The sequence below is a fragment of the Emydura macquarii genome, unplaced genomic scaffold (assembly GCF_026122565.2).
Source record: "Emydura macquarii macquarii isolate MOO-44397 ecotype Brisbane River unplaced genomic scaffold, CSIRO-AGI_Emac_v2 contig_685, whole genome shotgun sequence".
NCBI classification, from domain to species: domain Eukaryota; kingdom Metazoa; phylum Chordata; order Testudines; family Chelidae; genus Emydura; species Emydura macquarii.
Window position 1 is genome coordinate 15,517 of NW_027130822.1, and position 2,304 is coordinate 17,820.

Below are 2,304 nucleotides of genomic sequence, written 5' to 3' on the forward strand. Positions count from 1 at the left end.
ACCAGAGTCAGCTATTAAGCCCCAGAGCAGGTGCACAGCAGGCTGTGTCTGTATCCCAAGCCAAGCCAGGATCAGCTCTAGAGGTATGAGGGACTTTCAGTCTCTGATCCCATTTTCTCCTTCATCTCTCAGCCTAGCCTGCCCTAGGAGGGAAGCAGGGAGAGCCTATTTATGGCGTGGATCCTTGTCTGCTAGGAACTGCAGAGACCCAGCACCTGCAGAAATCCAGTGAAGTGACACAGAAATGGTTGCTGGATATTACAAAGATAGATAGATAGATAGATAGATAGATGGGGTGTATGGGGATGGATGGATGGATGGATAGATAGAATTTCCCAGCATTGGAGGATTAAATCATCACAAGTTGGGAAAAGTTCCAGAAACACTGCCACAGTAAGTCTGCGATTTTAAATAACTATGTTAGTGTCTTAAAATAGAATGTGCATTTAAGAAGAGAAATACGAGTTGCAACTGGAACTGCTTAAGACTTTTGCTTTCAATTCAGCCAAACATGTAGAGCCAGTCAGATTTCTTTTTTTCAGGGGAGAATTTTGACTTTGCATAAAAGTCCCCAAGATCCGGTGTTTTGGCAACAGAGAACCAATTATTTTCTGCTAATAACTGTAAATCTTCATCCCAAATCCCCCCCTCTCCAGCAATAAAAAAAAGATTTCAGTTTTTGGATAGAGAGAGAGATTAAAATTCCCAGGAAGATTTGTTTAACTGAAAACCCACGCTACCTTTTAAAACAATGTAAGCAGAACTTTTCTGACAACCTCTCTGGTAATGTAGCTGTCTGCCTGCCTGGGGATGTCTTATGATACCATAATTCCAAACATCCTTTTTTTTCCGGTTTGAAAGAAGTAGCTGCAGAATGGGAAAACTAAGAAAACAGCTGAGTTGATAATCCATGGAATATGTTTTATACCTACTAGCACCTTGAAATTCAGGGTCAACGCTGACCATCACAGCCTGTATCTTGACTCTGCCCAAAGACATAAAGGATACATCTACCCTGCAGTGTGATGGAATCAGGGTCATATCCTCCATCTCTCTAATGCTGACCATGGCCCTTCTCCTTTCCTCCACAGTAGGACACGATGTCCAACAAAACCACCGTGACCGAGTTCGTTCTCCTGGGATTCTCTGATCTTCGGGAAATGCAGATTTTGCACATTGTGTTTTTTCTAGTGATGTACCTGGCAGCCCTATTGGGGAATCTTCTCATCATCACAGCCGTAGCCTTTGATAACCATCTTCACAGCCCAATGTACTTCTTCCTGCTGAATCTGTCCATTGTAGACCTTGGATCCATCTCTGTCACCCTCCCCAAATCCATGGTCAATTCCGTCTTGAACAACAAGTCCATTTCATATTATGGATGCGTCACCCAAGTCTTTCTCTTTGTCTTCTTCGCTTCAGCAGAAATGGCCTTGCTGACCATCATGGCGTATGATCGATACGTCGCCATCTGCCAACCACTGCACTATGTGACTGTGATGAACAGGAGAGCTTGTGTCCAGATGGCCGCCGGTGCCTGGATCAGTGGCATTCTCAATTCTGCAATGCTCACTGGGAACACATTTGCACTCTCCTTCTGTGGAGACAACAGGGTGGATCATTTCTTCTGTGAAATCCCCCAGCTTCTCAAGCTCACCTGCTCTGTATCATATCTCAGTGAAACTGCAGCTATTGCCTGGACTGCATGCTTAGTCTTGTGCTGCTTTGTTTTGATAATTATGTCATATGTAAAAATCTTCAAAACAGTGCTGAGAATCCTCTCTGAGCAGTGCCAGCACAAAGCCTTCTCTACCTGCCTCCCTCACCTCACTGTGGTCTCCTTGTTTATTTTCCCTGGCATCATTGCCTACCTAAAATCCACCTCCGGCTTAGCATCGGTTCTGGATCTCATGGTGGCTGTTCTCTATTCGCTGGTCCCTCCAGTGATGAACCCCATCATCTACAGCATGAGGAACAAGGAGATCAAAGCTGCCCTGGGGAAACTCACTGGCTGGAGGTTATTCACCAAGAATGAAATGTCCGTCTTTCTCCCTTGACTGTTTCATTCCGAGTTTGTTTAGAGCTATAAACAACTGAGGACAAAATTGTCTTCATAAGAACATAGAGTTCAAACTTGTTTATACAATAGTAAAAATCGAGACTGCTTCCTCCAAACTGAGTGTCCTTACTACTGGGTTATACCAGTGTAAATCAGAACAGAACCTATCTCTCCACATACACATCTATCTGTCTATCTTTGAGATGTGTGCAGTCACTGGCATCACGGTACCACAGAGCTTTGCA

The 2,304-nt window shown here is 44.2% G+C and overlaps 1 protein-coding gene across 1 annotated transcript; it reads left to right on the top strand.

The window, feature by feature from the left end:
- The first annotated feature begins 1,100 nt into the window (after window positions 1–1,100).
- LOC137148666 (olfactory receptor 14A16-like) lies at window positions 1,101–2,057 on the top strand. The gene has a single exon (XM_067541585.1). The coding sequence runs from the start codon at window positions 1,101–1,103 to the stop codon at window positions 2,055–2,057; it is 957 nt and encodes a 318-aa protein (XP_067397686.1).
- The last annotated feature ends 247 nt before the right edge of the window (window positions 2,058–2,304 follow it).

Excerpts from the sequence above, each read along its gene's own strand:
- LOC137148666 (XM_067541585.1), top strand. The coding sequence starts at position 1,101 with ATGTCCAACAAAACCACCGTGACCGAGTTCGTTCTCCTGGGATTCTCT.